The sequence below is a fragment of the Hypomesus nipponensis genome, chromosome 9 (assembly GCF_054491055.1).
Source record: "Hypomesus nipponensis isolate SF chromosome 9, ASM5449105v1, whole genome shotgun sequence".
In the NCBI taxonomy this organism is placed as follows: domain Eukaryota; kingdom Metazoa; phylum Chordata; class Actinopteri; order Osmeriformes; family Osmeridae; genus Hypomesus; species Hypomesus nipponensis.
Window position 1 is genome coordinate 17,592,773 of NC_140369.1, and position 15,850 is coordinate 17,608,622.

Here is a 15,850-nt window from a genome sequence, read left to right on the forward strand (position 1 = left end):
GAAGTAATATTTTTAAAATATAGCTTATAAAATAGACAACGAATGGGTAAATGAGAATAGTAAGACAACAAACATGTTTTACAGGTAATACTATTTTATTTGGGCATTCGACCCAGAAATGATGCCAGATGTGTGTCAGATGATGAAACACAGATAGGCCCACACAGAACATCCTTGGACCGCTTTTCTATGGTAGGCTCAAAGGAAGGAAATCACGGGGATTTATAATTTCTGAAAATATCGTCTTTAGTTCCTCTTATCACAAACGTTTAAGCCAGTGAAATGTTGCCATACATTTTAAATTCAATATGCATTAATTAGGCTAGAATAGCCTAGGACATAATTAAATATGCCTTTTGATTCATTCTGGGAGTTCAAACAACTCTGCAATGCTTTTTAATGCATTATTATGCTATTTTAAGGGCGGTTTTAGAAAATATAGAAACTTTTTTCTACTTAAGTAAACAAACATTATGGCCATGCATATTATAGCCAACTCAATATGGTATTTATTTGGGTGTAGCCTATATTTCTAGGTCGGTCTATGTAGGCTAAAAGCAGTGAGAACAGCTATTGTTCCGATGAATAACACCCTGGTTACAACATCAAGGAAAGGAGGCGTGTGCATATAGGTTAAAATGATTCAACACTGAGATCACATGCAGAGATACCTTCGGCAGGCAAAGTATCTGTCATCTGGGGTTCTGATCTTTTTGCATAGAGATTCTGACATTTTAAATTGATTTCTGTCTTTTGCCTTCTAAAAGTATAGTCTAGCAGCTGTGCTCATATCTCAGGCTTTTTCCCACATCTCATAATGAACTTGAGTGGAATCAGTGCTCTTGTAACGCTAATATGCTATTTTAACATTCCGGGACTGTGTGTGGCTGGAGAGTGCGGTAAAGGTAAAGCAGCCTATATCCAAAATTACCATTGCTATCTCTAAACTGGTGTTACGGTATAGGCTATAGTTTTGTAGTCCTAATTTAGATTGAGATAATGCTAATCATAAAGGACAAAGTCGAGGCTGATCACATATTTACAGTGTGATATTTTGTATTTGTTAAAGTCGCTTTAAGTTATCCTCCTATTATTACCATATTATTTTAGCTTATACTACAGGCAGTTCAGACCTCGAAATGGGACTGGATCTGAGCCATGGTAGATACTAAGTTGTATGATATAGTCTATGGGGATATTTCTCTGCATTGAACGTAGGTTATTAGTAAACACGTTTATTCATTATCATGCTACAATGTTCTCCATCTCTACTGAACATAAATGATCCAATTTGTATTGTCTTGCTGGTCCTGAGGGGACTAGTTTACCACTAAACTAGCTTTAGGAACTTATCTTCTTGAGATATCATGATATATCACAAATGTGCTGTGTTGCAGTCATACCACATCCTCTCTTGGTTTATTGATTCATTATATCTGTTCAATATATTTTCTTTATCAAGGTCAGAGGATAGATTCAAGGGGTGTGGGGTGTTCTGACTGTTCCGAAAAGACTTTCCAGCCAACACCAAATGATTCAAAGTTTTGTAAGCCATGTACCCTCTGTTACAAGAGTAAGTCATACAGTGTTTTATACATTAACTGTATCTGCTGTCTTATCATACAGTTTGTCTCTCAATTGGTATTATTAGGAAGCCTGTATATAGTATTAATGGTATTATCGCATTATATAATGCAAGGACAAGATACGCATTGCCCAATTAATTTGTTCTATGTAGAGCATTGGAGTGTAGAGGTGAAGATGTGCACAAGGATTATGGACACAACTTGCGAATGCCAGGATGGATTTGTCCCCACAAATGACAAATCTTCTGCATGCAAGTGTGACAAAGGATCAGGAATAATGAATGTGAAAGGTAAAGGTTGAGCTCAAAATACTTCATATCATATGATTATCTTTAATGAGGATTGTAGTCTGTTTGTGTTCATTTGCCATTGAGTCCAATTTTGTTGTCTTAGGACAACCAATATGCCGTAAGTGTGAGAACGGATTCTTTACATCAGAAAAGGACAATTATTGTGTTAAATGGAAAGAGTGAGTACATTCAATAGTCTTTTCTCATTTGTGTATGGTATGTTTAGATTATGTTTTTGATATGATGCTGTAACATAGTATAGACTTGTGCACACTCAATATTACAATGTAATATAGTGCTACATCTTTTCCTGCAGCATTTGAGACTCCAGTTTTGTACTAAGCTTGTATTTCCTTGTGTTCCAGATGTAGTAGTGGAGTTAGAGTGAATGGCAGTAAGACGTCAGATGTGATCTGCAACAATAATTCAGAAATTCAAGAATTCAGGATTCCCCCCACTGCACCGCCCTCTCCTCTCACCATCCAGACAAGATTCTCCGAGAGACCCCCTCTTGAGCTGACTTCTCCTACCTTTATATCAACCCCCTCCAAACACGAGGATGGTAGTTCAAATACAAACCGCAAATCTGGTAAATGTTCTTTGCTCCCAGCTCTGTGGCATCTCCATGGCCATCTAATCTTCTATTGTATAGTCTCTGCTAGCCAAGACTTCTAAAATATTGAGGTAAACATTAACAACTGTGTTGTTTCTGTTCGCCAGGAATATTACCCTTAACCTTAAGCTTAATCTTTGGACTTACTCTGCTGGTGTTGGTTTTCCTGACCTACAAATTTACCATCACTCCTTGTGTTGAAAACTACAAGTTGCCAATAGTAAAAACAGGTATGAGACTCCTTTAGAGATTATAAATTGGACTGTACCATATTCTTGTGCTTAAAAGAGTTGGGAATGAGGAGGTAAACACTGGCCAACACTGAGGGCCTCATTTACTAACACTGCGACAGCAGCTTAATCTGCGCCTTTGCCCAACCGCACATAGCGGACGGTGTATTTCCGCATTTTGCGTGGTATTTTTCAAACCAGATCCTCGCCGGGCAATCAGCGCCCATTAGTGTGAATTAGCGCGACGTTAAAAGACGGGGAAAATCGCATGCATGTTACTGCCCCCATGGGTGATTCGAGGAAAACAAACGAACAGGAGCTAAACCCACAGTAGCGGTTATCTGCGTTTTTACCCAAATGCGCTGCCTTTGTAAATACAGTGTTATGTCTTTAACCGCCAATTTACGAATGAAATGGGCGCAATCCAAATGAGGCCCTGAGTATCTTGTACATTCATAGTCGATATGTATTCTGACTGTTGTTTTCCCCCAGCTCAGGACTCATGTCGAAGGCCAGTTGAGGAAAGTGGGGACAGTAATCTCTCCTCTCTGGTTAAATCAGGTGCTGAGGAGCCATGATAGAACAAATACCATCCAAGAAAAAGAAAGTATCTTCATCACTGCCAGTATATGTCAGTTGTCTTATTCTGAAACATTGTCAATATTTGACATCAGTGTATTGTTTTTGATTAAAGTGTATCAAATACAGTAAATCAAGATGACACATTTGTAATTATTTACTTGTAAAGTTACTTATCAATCAACTCCTGTCTTCTTTAGACTTTGATGAATGTAGCTGACTAAGGACTGTCAATGCTAAATATATATACTGTCTGATGTTACAGATGGGCTACCGACATAATTCTGAGAAACTGTTAAATTTACTATTTCAGAGGCATGTACATAATTAATGCTTTTCTGGATAAATATGCAAATCTCTGTGTGAGACATGTCTATGTGTGCATTGCTAATTCTGTCTGGAGATGAGTAGGGCTTAGATTGTGTTTCTCTGATGTTATGTTAATGTATTTCGATAAAGTTATTTGGGTGATGTTGAGTTCTGAGAATCTGAGACGTTGGGACTTGAACTGGTGAAACAAAGTGACAAACAGGAGGAGGAGTGGTTTCAGAAGCAGAGTTAGAGGTTTCCCCTACAGTGGTTTTAAGCCTACCTCGTTTCCATGAGATACCTTGTATGAGATTGAACCTGCAGAGTTGCAAATATATGAATATTGTCACAGTGATAGTTTGTAAGTAATCATCTATTCAGGGAACAAAAATCATACATTTATCAAACATTTTACTCAGAACCTCTACGCATGTTAAATTTGAATTGCTTTAAATGGAAAGTCAAAAGATTTTCTGTCTAAAAACAACTTTTTTCCTCTCGCTACTTCCGTTATTATTATGATCAGCCTATTATCAGTTTCAGGGAAAGGTCACCACATCTGTCGTGGAAAAACAAAGGCACGAGTGCACCTTGAACAGTGAAATGTCCTGGCACCTTGTTTAAAAAAAACAATGCAACAAGTCTGTTTTTTAAACGCGACAAATTTTGCTGTGTGCCTGTTTGTATGCAAAGTAAAGGTATTTCAAACACTATTTTATCTTTACTGTCACTTTCAAAAGGATGTTTTATCTCTGGGTCAAATTGATTCGGCGCTGCTTAATTAAATGTACAGGATAGCAAGTTTCAGGGAAAAAACAATTACCACATTTTAATCTTACATTCTTTTTTTGTTTGTTTGATACAAGACTGTTAGCAGCACAAAATGCTTTTGTCAGGGAGTCAAAGCAGAAGTCCCACGTTGTAATGTTACCAAATCTTTCACGATGTGTCATCATTTAATCCAATAGAATAGTGCAACTCGCTGCTCGCTGGTCTCCCAGCATGCGCAGTCCGCCCTCTCCAGAGGATTCAGAACGCAGCTGCCCGCCTGGTCTACGATCTACTCAGATGCTCCCATGTTACCCCACTCCTCATCTCCCTCTACTGGCTTCCCATCACGGCCCGTATCAGATTCAAGACCCTAGTACTGACCTTCCGAGTGGTGAACGGGACTGCATCCGACTACATCAAGTCTCTCCTCCAGCCTTACACCCCCACCCGCTACCTACAGTCTTCTTCTGACAACCGTCTGGTGGTCCCACCTCTCAAGAGCGCCCGCTCTCAACCCAAGCTCTTCTCCTGTCTGGCCCCCCAATGGTGGAATCGCCTCCCCACCTCCATCAGAGACACTGACTGTCTCTCTCCCCACCTTCAAGAAAAGGCTTAAGACGCACTTGTTCCGGGAGTACAACGGTACTTAGGAATGATTTGCTGGACCAGATGTTTGTTTCCTCCAGGAACACAATGACTCTTATTGAGTGACTTGTTGCTCTTGTACTTGTAACTGATTTAACTTCTTGTACTCGCTGTACATTATATTATTGTTGCTTGCTTTTTCTACAGGTACACTCTTGCACTTTTTGAGGTTCATGTTGTTTAATTTGTAACTTGTTTAACTGCATGCGCTTATGGTTCTTCCCATTGGCACTTATTTGCTTTTCACAATGTATGCTTCATGTTTTGGCTAACCGCAATGTTTTGGGGCTATCTCGTTGTTATGATCAGTGACCTATGCACTTTTGTAAAGTTCTCTCTTGGAAGTCGCTTTGGATAAAAGTGTTTGCTAAATGAATAAATGTAATGTTTCATCAACAACCCACAACATTTCTCTGTTATTTTGATAACGTTTATTTTGTATTCATGGAAATAAAATGGCCTTTACAATATTCTATTTTCTATTTAAAAATGACTGAAGCTGTGTTTAATAAAGACAAACCATTGGCAATATTTTTTCAAAATAATGAAAAACAAGAACAATATCATAAATGTTAACATTCATTCTAAAGGATCAAGTAAATTGCCAAACAACATCCCTCAGAAATTAACAAGTAGAATGTTAATATATTATGAACACAATTGTGTATTACAGTATAATATACTATCATAATACTTATTATCATGCATGGTTGCATTTTGTAAATCGTTCTGATACTGCTGTCGTAATGACAGTTTACATGTCATTCATCCTGTGGGTAGTTCTGAGTAGGCTTTGTTAACAGTGATACCTCACTAACGGAAAATTGTACGTGTGAAAGTTACGTAGATGAAGGTAGTGTGACATTTCAAGTTATCCAACGTCAACCACGTGCTTTCGGTGGTCATATGCTGCAGCTGACGTCTCTGAGTTGGTGGTAGCAAGTGTGACGTACATTTGTGGCACCTTCCCATTTTAGGCTATAGGCTGTGTGTGTGTGTGTGTGTTTGTGGGTAGCATACAGTGACAGAGAAAAAGAGGAATAGAAAGACAGTGAATTGAAGTTCATCGTGACAGTGATTGAGAACATTTAAACCACACATTGGTGGGCGTGAAACAAGAAATAGGGGTATCACCAAACTTGACTCAGAGTGAGAAAGGTCTTGCACTTATGGTGTAATCATAAGAACAACAAAGAATGGAATACCCCCTCATCAAACAAGCAAACAGCATCGTCAAAAATCCTTGAACATGTACAGATGTTTTTTACACCTTCATTCGCCATGTGATGTAATGCACACGTGCAGAGAACAAGGCACTGTGTCAGCACACCACCTTTACTTTCAATCACCCCAGTACCTACCTCACCCTATCTTTCAGCAAACCCAATTACAAGGCCCTCCAACCCCTTCTTTATAACTTTTGGATAACTATTCTTTGAATGGGCTGTCTGTTTCTCTTAGCTTAGAGTTTGGCTTTCCTTCTTACAAATGTGAGGTACCTGTTGTTTTATTTTTTTTGTTTAAGGTTTTTTTGTTTGGTATTTTATTACTTGAAAATAAATCTTACTCTGCTCATCCATTTCAGAGTGCTTTACATCAAAGTATATGCATGCTTTGTTAGCACCATCTTACTCACTAAACGTACTTGCACTTTGTGACTGTGACCACAGCTTTGTAACAGTACATAGCATGGTAACCACAAAGGCCGGGGTGACGTCTGCATGTTGTCTCATAAAACCTGTCAGGGAGTTGAGCGGAGAGGACACTGACAAGAATGGACGTGTTGCATCTTTATCAGACAGTTATTAGTTTTTTGACTGTTTGGGCAATTGGACTGGCGGTAAATTGCAATGATAATCAGTTTGAGAGAAATGGATTATGTTGTGATGTTTGTCCTCCAGGTAAGCAATGCTAACAATTGCAGCATATAGGGAATGACAAAACTATTTATTTTATAATGTTTAGATGTTTATTTACAGTTGTAGTTTGAATAAAATGAAATCAATGCAGCCACATCAACACAACGTTTCTCTATGTTTTGATTGTGTTGTTGAACATTCTTTCTTGCTCTTAGGAAAATATGTCAAGGAGACCTGCACTAAGGATAAAACCACTGTCTGTATCAACTGCTCAGAGGGCTATTACTCTGAGTTCCCTGACAGACTTCCGAGCTGTCTGCCATGCCTCAAATGCGAACAGGGTAAGGAGTAAATTAATTAGACCTGAACTTCAATGGTTCAAAATGGAGAGCAAATGTTGTTTTCCTTTTCACTACATCGGAGAATCCCTTTCTATTTCCATGGTGTCATTAACGTTTGAAAACTATGAACTTACCAAAACATAGTATACCACAACACAAGAATATCTAAAGCGTTATAGCTCAGAGGACTATCTGATTGACATATTGTGAGAAACTACACTTATGGTACTGAAATGCATCGTCCTTCTGAATTGACCAGATGTGTCCGTGTTATCAATGTCAAATTGTAAATGTAACGTGGTTTATATTTCTCTGTGGTACCTTATCTTCATCACCTGAACATATCGTGTCTTTTCACTGCAGATTATAACCGAAAATGCACCCTGACCGAAAATGCAAAGTGCTCATGTCGATCTGGTTTCCGGTGCTCAGACCATGTCTGCTCAAAATGTGAAGAGGACAAGAAATGCCAAAAGGGGGAGGAACTGAAGACAACTGGTAAAAAACACTTAAAGAGAGGGTTCCTTATTATTAAACATTCAACAACCAGGTTTTGAATCCTAACCCTAACCAGGTTTTTGCTCAATTGCAGGTTCCAGGGATTATTCCTTTAAGTGTGAGCCGTGCCCTGATAACACATACTCTGACACAAGGGAGGGTATCTGCAAGCAGTTTACACGGTAAGATGACTATTTAGAGACATTGTGTCATCAGAGTAGAGCTTTACACCATTTACCATCTGAACTAACAATTTGTCCGAATGCACTGAATGTGGCAACTTCTAATGTACAGGTGTGGTGACATTGGTCTCGCAGTGGGATTTCCTGGAAACAAGACCCACAACTCAAATTGCCATGCTCATGGTATGTTGAACATGACCATCTAAAACATTGAGATATATTATAATGCATTGTTTTGATGAATCACTTGGTCGTCCATCAGTCCAAAGTGGCACCCTGCAGATGACAGCCATTGGACTCTTCTTGTTTGCCTTTGCCCTCTTGATATTTCTCTCCCAAACCTGCATAAAGAAAATCAGGCAGAGAAAACGCAAAGCCAGTGAGTACCAAAGAGCTATATCTTTGATTTGGACTCATCGCACTTTTGTTAAATTAAGTAATCAAATAAACTTGCATTAATAACTAGTTTTACAGAAAATAGCAATGAGTGGTTTGAGGGCTATTCAGCGGTAGAAACAGTCTGCTAATGTCCTCTCCCTCGCAGGAAACTGTCCTGTAGCAATCATCTCAGCAAATGTTCTAGAAACGTCTTGGTGTCCTCTGTCGAAAGAGGAGATTGGGAACCAGCTGATCCAGCAGACCAAGCTAGACTCAGTACATGACAGTGTTCTCTCCCTGGAACACCAGCCATCTACGCTCTGACCAGAATGGTTATCATGGTCAGATCTCTGAACTAAAAGAGATTACATTACATTACAGAATTGAAGATAGCAGGACATTCAATTGATGGTGTTTTCTGTTGAGATCCTACCCTGCATTTGGTTTACTGTAGTTACCTTTTCTCATATAAAATACTTTTAAGTGACAATATTCTGCAGTTTAGAGTCAGGTGGCTGAACAGTGAGGGAATCGGGCTGGAAATCTGAAGGTTGGCAGTTCGATTCCTGGCCGAGTCAAATGACGTTGTGTCCTTGAGCAAGGCACTTCACCCTACTTGCCTCGGGGGGGAATGTCCCTGTACTTACTGTAAGTCGCTCTGGATAACAGTGTTTGCTGCTAAATGACTAAATGTAAATGTAAACTAGTGAACTAATTGACAAATCTGACATCCCTCTGATCTGAATAATTCCTCTGATCAAGGTGGCATTCTATAAAATGTTATTCTGATCTTTTCATGCTCATTTGTTTGTCTAAAGTGTTTTTTTTTCTTTCTGTTTGTACTTTGTAGTTTGTTCATTTAGTTGACTTACAACTAGCAAGTAATGTTCTCTGTTTATAATTGACATTTGTCGGTGTGTGCACTGCAATAATACTTAAATGCAGATGTAGTCTTTCACATAAATCTTTTCTATTGGTTTTGTAAATAATAATGTGAAACATGTGTGACACATGAACAGTGACATAAAAAAGGCTAGGTTCATGCAATAAAAACGTTTTTTCAGATGACGGGTATGCAAATGTTATGCAATAAATGTATAAATCATACATTTATGTTGAGTCATGGATTGGATGTAGTAAGAGAATGGTATAATTATGAAAGTATCCACGTGAGGGCGTTGTATGGGCTAGGTCGGGACTAAGTCATATGACAGCTGCCAGCCAGCCAGCCACCACCACGCACTTCCTTTTCACTAGTTTTGTGGAAACGCCAAACAGACAACAACAATTACAACAAAGTTCAGTGAGCACGTCAACCCGAAGATGCTGGCCCTCATAAACCGGCTTTTAGACTGGTTCAAGTCACTGTTTTGGAAAGAGGAGATGGAGTTGACTCTTGTTGGACTTCAATACTCGGGGAAAACCACATTTGTTAATGTGATCGCTGTAAGTCTTATAGCCTCAGTGTAAACAACCTAAGACTATTTAGCACTCTTGACGACTTCTAGCTAGCTAACAGCTAGGCTAGCCAATTAGCTAGCTTCTACGGGCTGTGTAGCTATCTTAGCACATCCTCATCAGCTTAGCTCACACATTGTAGCTAGACTAGCTACATCACTAGCAATTGTTATGTAAGCTACTCAACTTGTTTTCCTCAGCTTTGGAATTACCCACACAGAGTAACTAGATAGCTAGTGTAGCTCTATTGATGGACTAACTACAAACTCAGAGCTAGGCTTACCATGGCAGCTAACTGCTAAGTAGTTCCAGCATCCCCAACTTATGAACGTGCAATATCGTAGGGATCACATAGCGCTAGCTGTTAAACACTGCTTAGCTGCATATTACCAACACTGGAAAACTAGCTTCCATTGTAGCCATGTATTTTATTTAGTTTAACGTAGATAGCTGGAGATCAGGCTACTATAGACAGCCACATTTGATTTAATTCCATATATATGGTGGTGTAATTCAACATCGTGGTGCAGTTTCTTAGAGCACCCTGCGTAAATATTACTGGACGAGTACAACTCATATTAAATACGTTTGGTTTACCATCTCCCAGTGTTTTAGTCCACATAACCAGTGACACAGCTTTAGATAAAAATGAGGATATCTTCTCTTTAGCTCAAGAGTGCCTTAAGATACGATAAAGTAGACCAAAATAATCTATCTTCTCTGTACATTTAAATTCAAAAGGCTTTCATTCGAATTGTACACTGCTGTTATTATGCTCCATGTTGTCTCAAAGTTGCACCACATCAACATTCGTATCTACTTCCATCAGTGGGCATTTACCATGGCTGAACCTGAGAGCACCCCCTGTTGCCCCAACAGCAGTAGTTATAGTGTTCACTGGCTCTGCTGTATTGTACTGTGTACGTCAAGGTCTTCTCAAAATCACTGCCTTGTTATTTTGCCATGGTGAATCAAAAACTAACAGAACATTCAACATTTTGTGACACAAAGCTAGTGGATGTGAACACTTTTTGGCTTGCTCCTTTGCAACAGCGTTGCAAAGCGTCTATTGTATTGTGCCAACTGTATATTACCAGTATTGCAAAAGGATGGCTAGAGTACAATAATCTCGGGAAATAGTTGAACTTTCCTATTGGGGCTGGACATATTTGAACACTGATATCATGACATCTAAGAACTGACAATAGCAAAGCTATGCATTCTAACTCTGATGCTACATGCTTGCCTTTCACCTATTTACTGTATTCTCAGTAATAAGTCAACAAGATGTATAATCCATGTTTGGCCGGGTTTCCCAGATTTGTTAAGAAGCTCTTAACGCTAAGAGCTTCTTAAGAACGTACGAAAAGCGCTCTAGAACGCTCTTAGCGTTAAGAGCTTCTTAACGAATTTGGGAAACCAGGCCTTTGTATGTTCAACTGTATGTCCTGTGACACATTTGTGATTAAGATCCCTCTAAATGATGTAGAAGTGATTGGTGATGGTCAGAATTGTATGAATGGACACAGTGGGGGTGGTGCTCACAGGCTTCAGTCATATGATCTCTGCATTCACTTCCACTTAGTTTTTGCTCTGGTGACTTTGCTAGTCATGTGGTACTACAAGTGAGCCAAAATATAGCTGATTGCTACCACAGAGACTGTAAGGATGCAAGAAAGTGGGCACTTTTGAAGTCTTTCTTATAAAAATGAAATTAAAACAGTTTAAGTCCTATTGTCACTGTTAAAGATAAAATACGTCTTTCCTTATGTGTAGCTGGATATCCCCTCTCACTGCCCCGCCGTCTCTGGGAGTTTTCCTTTTTCTGAATTCATATAAGAAGCTTGGAAATCTGCACATTTTTCTGTTGAAGCCATGACCACTCATAAGCCTTGAGCTTAGTGGAACTACTGTTGAACTACTAGTGGCATTGCAAAAGTGCAATGAACAGTCGTGGCCATAAGTTTTGGCAATGACATGTTGTGTTTTGCAAAGTTTGCTGGTTCAGTATTTGAGGAAAATGTTTTCACATGTTTCTATAGAATACTGGAAGGCACATCCCATATTTTTTAAAGCTTTTTTGGGGCAAAGATTTTCAATATTTGCAAATAGTCCCCTCTTTTACAGCAGTCCAACTGCTCTCAAAATCCAATTAGAATGATAGAGTGATTTCACCTGGCTAGAACTAGTTCACACTCCCCCCTGTGCTGATGATAGTACTGAAATTATGTTAGCAGTGATTTTATGCGAAGGCCCAGCAAGCTTTGCAAACACAAAATGTATGTCGCTCCCAATACTTTTGGCCACAGCTGTACAGCTATAATAGTATTTGTTTTGTAACTAAACATGTTTTGTTTTCTTCTCCTATTTCAGTCTGGGCAGTTCAGTGAAGATATGATTCCCACAGTTGGATTCAACATGAGAAAAGTCACAAAAGGAAACGTCACCATCAAGGTAGGTATTAACAAGGGTGGGCCTGTCGATTCAAATAGATAAGATTCAACTTGATATGTTGTACAAATAGTAATATGTTATAAACTGAGGAGTAGAGCTGCGTAGAGCCTAGAACTCTCCGTCACTGTTGACCTCACCTCTCGCTTGGCAAGACACCTCGGTGTCATCCTCGATGACAACCTGCGAGCACCTGGCTTGCATGTCGGAGGACATTTAGTGGCACCTTTAAAACGGTCCTTTTCTGCATGTTGTATTTGAGATCTGGAGAGCGCATCTCGTAACCAGACTGCACCTACAAAACTGTTTTTTTGATGTCGCCATTAAAAGTACTATGTGACATTGTCGTTCAGATGTTGCACTGTGCCGGGTGAAATGCCAGCAGTTCCTCGGCTCTAACCACTATGATACTGTTAGAACTGCACTTCTGATCCCTGCTCAGCTGCGGGGCTCTCTATATGCACCGTCTCTATGTCACTTTCAAGAAATCCATCGTATTTATTTATGTAGCACATTTAAGAACAAGAGTCAACCATTGCGCCGCAGAAAGAAGTACATCGAGCTCTGGATAAAAGTCTTTGCCAAATGAATCAAATGTCAATCGCGTCTGTCGGTAGATATTTATATATATATATATATATATATATATATATATATATATATATATATATATATATATATATATATATATATATAAAAACATATTTCATGCTTCTAATGTTCCAGATCTGGGACATAGGGGGACAGCCGAGGTTCCGGAGCATGTGGGAGCGGTATTGTCGTGGAGTCAATGCCATTGTGTACGTACCCTTACGTTTGGCCTTCCATGACAGTCTTCAGGCACCATGGTGTAAGAGTTATGGTTAACAGTGTAAACAAACAGTTGTGGTTCCTGAACATTTAGGATGCTAAAAAAGCATGACCTTTTATGATACTTTATGTGCTTTTTTGTTGTTGTTCAATTATTTAGATACATGGCGGATGCAGTTGTGGTTCCTGAACATTTAGGAGGATAAAAAAGCATGACCTTTTTTGATACTATATATGCTTTTTTGGTGTTTAATTATTTAGATACATGGTGGATGCAGCAGATAAAGAGAAAGTGGAAGCATCCAGAAATGAGCTGCATAATTTATTAGACAAGCCGCAATTGCAAGGAATTCCTGTGAGTACCTGTATGCAGGAAATAACGTTCTATACAGAAGACTCTTCAGTTTGACACTATAGTCTTTCACGTCTTCCATCTGCTTTGAAAAACTTTCAACATGCATAAAACGGAGGGATGTTTTGCCACAGGAAACCTGAAATGTTGTCCATTTTCAGGTGTTGGTACTCGGCAACAAAAGAGATCTCCCCAGTGCCTTAGACGAGAAGCAGCTCATCGAAATAATGTGAGTCAGAAGGATGTCATGGGAAACCAGGGACAGTGTACCAGAGCTCTACTATCTAGTGGACTGTAACACAGTCACAAGGCTTTTCAATTATATTCCTCCCATGTGATTCTAATGTAAAAACATGTTTTAAGGGAAACCATCTGGAAACAAATATGCATTGGTTTATCTGTTATAAAATTCTTCCTACAGCATATTGTTTACATGACAAAAAAAAGTGTTTTGGAGCTTTTGTTTATGCTCTGCCTGGATTTTCTAAATAGACATAAATTGATTCCAAAATGAACAAAGACATTTTCATAGAGTAGTGTTTCACTCCAAACGTATATCTAGCGTCTATAACGGTGACCAAAGTTTTTTTGTGTGTGCTTTAGCTTAACCCTTGAGCTGCCTTCGGGTCACAATGACCCGAAAAATCAAAACGACCCATCGTTGTGTTGTGACAACGTAACCCAATACAAGAACAAAGTGAAGCATTTTTCTCTCAATCGTTGTGCTGTGTGTGTGTGTGTGGGGGGGGGGGTCTGAGACAGCCCGACAGTTAAAAGAAAATGCCTCACTATTATTGTATGAGGTAAAGTTGTCGCAACACGACGGTGGGTCACAATGACCCTAAGGTAACACAAGGGATGTATTCATGCTTCACACTGTTTCATTGTGTCGGAGGAATGTTTACGAGTCACTTTCTTCGGTTCTGCAGGAATCTGGCAGCGATCCAAGACAGAGAGATCTGCTGTTATTCTATTTCCTGCAAAGAAAAGGACAACATAGGTGGGTGAGGGTTGTAGAAACGGCGGCGGCGGCGGCAGCACGTGTCCGTGTCCTACGTCGCTGGTCTCTGTATCACACACCGATCTAACCATCAGTCACTCCTTACCCGCCCTCTGTTCCTCTCCACCTTCTCCAGACATCACGCTGCAGTGGCTCATCCAGCACTCCAAGTCCCGGAGAAGTTGATCGCGCAGGATATCTCCCAGGTCTCCCAGCTCCATCTGCCGTGTGTCCCTCATGCCGTACCCCGTTCGCTTTGTGAAATGCGGCCGTCCCACCAACTCACTGGGCTGCACTCCTCTGCTCGTGTCTCCCTGTTACTGTTTCACCCCCTGGTTCTCCCTCTAACCCCTGTAATGCACTACTAGATGTCCCCTACGTCTCTACCGTAGACACAAAATCAGCATTATATCTTCTGGAATGTGCTCCTCTGGCATTTTGATACTGAGAACTTCAGTCACAATCTGCTGGCTAAATTACAGGTATATCCAGTTGTGTAAGGCCATAAATCCTGTTGTCTGTAACACCAGTAGTGTTGGGGATGGATTGGCGCCATACCCTCAGGATGACTGTTTAGTCATGCTATGGGGTCTCTAGAATCATGAATGATACTAGGTGATTCTGTAAGTATTCTCAAGATAGTCCAGTAGCTAAGGAGGGGGAATCAAGTGGACTCCTTCCTGTCTATGTTATGTTTAACTGTGAGATTGTATATTTTTTTTAATGGCTATTGCTTTTTTTTTGCCAAATCAAAGTGTATCTCTCAAGGACATTTATATTGTTTTAGAGAAGAGAGCAATGAAGTAAAAAAAGAAAACAAACAAAAAAAATAGTTTTGTAGTTCAGAAGGTATGTATGAATATCAAGCTGGCAAGATTTTTACTGAGAAAGCTGAGCGTATCTGAATGTGATTCTATTTAAAGTTTGAATGTACGGAAGGTAAATTTGTATTGGATTGTGTGGGTATCAGCCTTTATTGTGTGTAATTTGTCTCAGTGGAATGATGTCCTCTGTGCTGTCTATAAGCTTGGAGAGAGAGTGGCAGACATGACAGTGCCTTGTGCAATATCTCTCACCTCTGAAGCAACGCAGCATGAAAGGTGTGCCTACTTACGCAAATAAAAATGAAATTAAAAACCCACTCATATTCAATAAATAAAATGGCATGCTTTTCAATTTAGACTGTAGTGTTTTTGTATTCACACGCACAGAGTTCTTTACATCCGCCGTGTTCAACATGTGTGTTCTCTATTCATCCACTATATATTTCATAAATATTGTAGTACTGGGAATAAGTAATGTCAGAATGAGTGTCACTGTCGCCGAAATCGATGAAAATGAACTTTCTGGGACTTCTGCTTGTGGCTATTTTCCATTGGCCAGAAAGATGTCTTGCTTTAATGACGAGGCATGCCACAATTCAGAGGTAGGATTCTGATGGACGTGCAGTCAGCCAATTGCAGTGACTTGCCTGTATCTAAATTCTAATGACGACTTG

General features: G+C 39.6%; 3 protein-coding genes across 4 annotated transcripts; all 3 read left to right on the plus strand.

Annotated features, from left to right (window-relative positions):
• The first annotated feature begins 569 nt into the window (after positions 1-569).
• LOC146273320 (tumor necrosis factor receptor superfamily member 4) lies at positions 570-3,775 on the plus strand. 2 transcript variants are annotated; one of them, XM_084705742.1, is made up of 7 exons: positions 570-905; positions 1,463-1,573; positions 1,739-1,876; positions 1,980-2,055; positions 2,242-2,465; positions 2,597-2,719; positions 3,212-3,775. In XM_084705742.1, the coding sequence occupies exons 1-7, from the start codon at positions 818-820 to the stop codon at positions 3,295-3,297; spliced, it is 846 nt and encodes a 281-aa protein (XP_084561868.1). In that variant the 5' UTR covers positions 570-817; the 3' UTR covers positions 3,298-3,775. The 2 variants fall into 2 exon arrangements, with proteins under 2 accessions (XP_084561868.1, XP_084561869.1); XM_084705743.1 differs by having other exon boundaries at positions 3,217-3,775.
• A 3,022-nt stretch (positions 3,776-6,797) lies between these two features.
• Positions 6,798-9,392, plus strand: tnfrsf18 (tumor necrosis factor receptor superfamily, member 18). The gene is made up of 7 exons (XM_084705832.1): positions 6,798-6,924; positions 7,098-7,223; positions 7,587-7,721; positions 7,816-7,903; positions 8,016-8,086; positions 8,166-8,282; positions 8,448-9,392. Exons 1-7 carry the CDS (start codon positions 6,798-6,800, stop codon positions 8,603-8,605), a joined length of 822 nt encoding a protein of 273 aa, XP_084561958.1. The 3' UTR covers positions 8,606-9,392.
• A 98-nt stretch (positions 9,393-9,490) lies between these two features.
• Positions 9,491-15,528, plus strand: arl8ba (ADP-ribosylation factor-like 8Ba). The gene is made up of 7 exons (XM_084705834.1): positions 9,491-9,727; positions 12,113-12,193; positions 12,917-12,990; positions 13,262-13,355; positions 13,514-13,581; positions 14,282-14,352; positions 14,489-15,528. The coding sequence occupies exons 1-7, from the start codon at positions 9,605-9,607 to the stop codon at positions 14,536-14,538; spliced, it is 561 nt and encodes a 186-aa protein (XP_084561960.1). The 5' UTR covers positions 9,491-9,604; the 3' UTR covers positions 14,539-15,528.
• The last annotated feature ends 322 nt before the right edge of the window (positions 15,529-15,850 follow it).